The following is a 2500-nucleotide window of genomic DNA, read 5'->3' as shown; positions in this document are numbered from 1 at the left end:
AAGCCTGTGCTCTACTGTCATTTCAAAAATATGTCTATAGTCCCTGTCCCACAGTGCTGTTGTGTTTTTATTCTATAAATACTTAGATATGGAGAGTTTATACTACTACTGAGAGGGAAAAAAGTGTCTATTTTTGGCTGCGTGTCAGGTGTTTGTATATGTGAGCTAATTGTATAGGTTTCTGCTGCTCAGTGGTGAACTGGTGTATTTTCTGATCACACTCTTGCTCATGCTGCTTCTACCTACAGTTCTGCACAATAACAATAACCCCATTCCCACCCCCCACCCCCCACCCCCGAGCCTGGCCGTATATTTAAGTGCCCCCCCCCTCACTCACTTCCCCTCAGTGACATGAGCAGATGATTGATTGGCAATAATCCACCCGAGCTCGGCGGAGATGTCCAAAGGCCTATTTTTATACACATTACATTTCTCGTTAAGGTTTGCTACGGGGAGGATACCCTGAGAAAAGTGATGCAATGCAAATGGCAGCAGTGATCTGTGAGTGTGTCATGTACTGTATGCTGAAGAGCCTGACGTGGATTGTGAAACACTACTCTAATGCCGTGCGCATTTAAAATGTGTGTTTTTTACAGATAGTACTCAGTGTTACGAGAAAATAACTTGCTTTTCTGAATAAAACAAGTTTATGTTGAACAGTCTTAATCTCTGGCATGATCTGAATGAATAAACTAATCTACGTAAAACATGGCCTCTGGGTGTCATCGCCCTGATGTACGTCAACTCCTGCAACTGCACAAACAAATAAGAGAGAGGGCATGAAACACAGCCACACACTCACCTGCAAGGCTTTGACGTTGGACGATGGCTGCTTGGACATTTTTAACAGAAAAGTCCAGAATCCTGCAGGACACACACAGAAAAGACACTTGGAGCATTGAGTGGCCAGATGGACCTGCGTGTGTGTGTGTGTGTGTGTGTGTCAGGGAAAAGTTGGGCCATTGTCCATTTGTGGCTTTCAGGAGCAGCGTATAGTCTTTCGGTTGCTTAGCGACTCCTGCCGTGAGGGGCAGGTTGTAACCCTCGCACCTGAATCATTCATGGGGCTTGAGAGAGTGAGAACCATCTCCCTCTCTCTCTCTCTCTCTCTCTCTCTCTCTCTGTCACACACACACACACACATACAGTACACACTCTTTTTCTCTCTCTCTCTCACACACACACTCTTTAATTTAATGTTTTCTCTCCATCTCGTACTCTTTCACTTCTTCACTCCTTTTTTTCTTCATGTGGTCCCCCCTCTTTCATCCTCTCTCTGGACCTGCTTCTCTCTCCCTTCTTTCTTCTCATATTCTATCTCTCCCTTCTTTCTTCTCGTATTCTATCTCTCCCTTCTTTCTTCTTGTATTCTATCTCTCCCTTCTTTCTTCTCGTATTCTATCTCTCCCTTACTCTCATTCTTTATCTTCCTCTCTTGTGTTGTCCTCTCTGATTCTCTCTTGCCCCTTCAAACACATACGCACACAAACACTAGCACTAGTTTACACACACACACGCACACACACACACACACACAGACACACACATACATTCACATACACACACGCGCACACACACATGCACACATACACACACACACACACACACACACACACACACACACACACACACACACACACACACACACACAGATCAGCTGGTAGTACAAAGATTCAGACAAAGCAAAGATATCTACTATCACACTATCACTTCCAGGTTTACTGCAGGGATGCATTTCATAGCAAAGTTCTACAGTGTGGACGTGTCTAAGTAATGGGGAGAGAAACATATTGAATAGTCTCTCCATGATGGTGCCACTACACTATGTAACGTGGAAACATATTGAATAGTCTCTCCATGATGGTGCCACTATGTAACGTGGAAACATATTGAATAGTCAACATGCTTCACATAAATGAGAGCGAAATACAGTGAACAATGACAAATAAAAACATGAGGGCAGTGTGTTGGTGTGTGTAAGTGTGTGTGTGCTGAGGGCAGTGTGTTGGAGTGTGTAAGTGTGTGTGTGCTTTTGTTTAAAGAACACACTGGGGGGACAGTTCAGGAGTAGTTCCTCAACATCAGTCTATATGGAAACAAAAATCCTCACGACCCATGACCTCGCGACTCCCTTCCCTTCCCTTCATCATTTAAGAGCTGTGTGTTTTGTTCATCATTTAAGAGCTGTGTGTTTTGAATAGCTCTTTCTCTATCTGTTTGCTTTCTCTGTGAGCGATAGCTATGGTCCAATTGCCCCTGTACTGATAATGCATCAGCTGGCTGGTATTTTCATAGCAAATATCCCAGCGAGTTTCTGTGGTTGCGCTAAGTGGCCGTGTTTTTCAGTGAGTCAGTGTTCTGCCGCCAGCCGCTGATGTGAATCACTTGGACTTTGCAAAGTCACCTTGCTCACTGCAACCGGTGCCTCCATCGCAGCACATGGCACGGCCAAACGAACACAACTGACCTCAGACCCATTACATAACAAATGTATCACCAA

At 44.5% G+C, this 2500-nt stretch overlaps 1 protein-coding gene across 2 annotated transcripts in view; it reads right to left on the bottom strand.

Annotated features, from left to right (window-relative positions):
• Positions 1-2500, bottom strand: part of smpx (small muscle protein X-linked) — an 11802-nt gene that overhangs the window by 5315 nt on the left and 3987 nt on the right. For both annotated transcript variants that reach the window (XM_076290060.1, XM_076290061.1), the window contains one exon: positions 803-864. In XM_076290060.1, the coding sequence (XP_076146175.1) occupies positions 803-841 (39 nt within the window). In that variant the 5' untranslated portion in view covers positions 842-864. The remainder of the gene's footprint in view (positions 1-802; positions 865-2500) is intronic.

Source organism: Alosa pseudoharengus, unplaced genomic scaffold, assembly GCF_046254945.1.
Source record: "Alosa pseudoharengus isolate Yale_2024_CS ecotype anadromous, Long Island Sound unplaced genomic scaffold, YU_APseudo_1.1 YU_APseudo_1.1_scf_18, whole genome shotgun sequence".
In the NCBI taxonomy this organism is placed as follows: domain Eukaryota; kingdom Metazoa; phylum Chordata; class Actinopteri; order Clupeiformes; family Clupeidae; genus Alosa; species Alosa pseudoharengus.
This window is presented reverse-complemented; position numbering and strand designations above follow the sequence as displayed.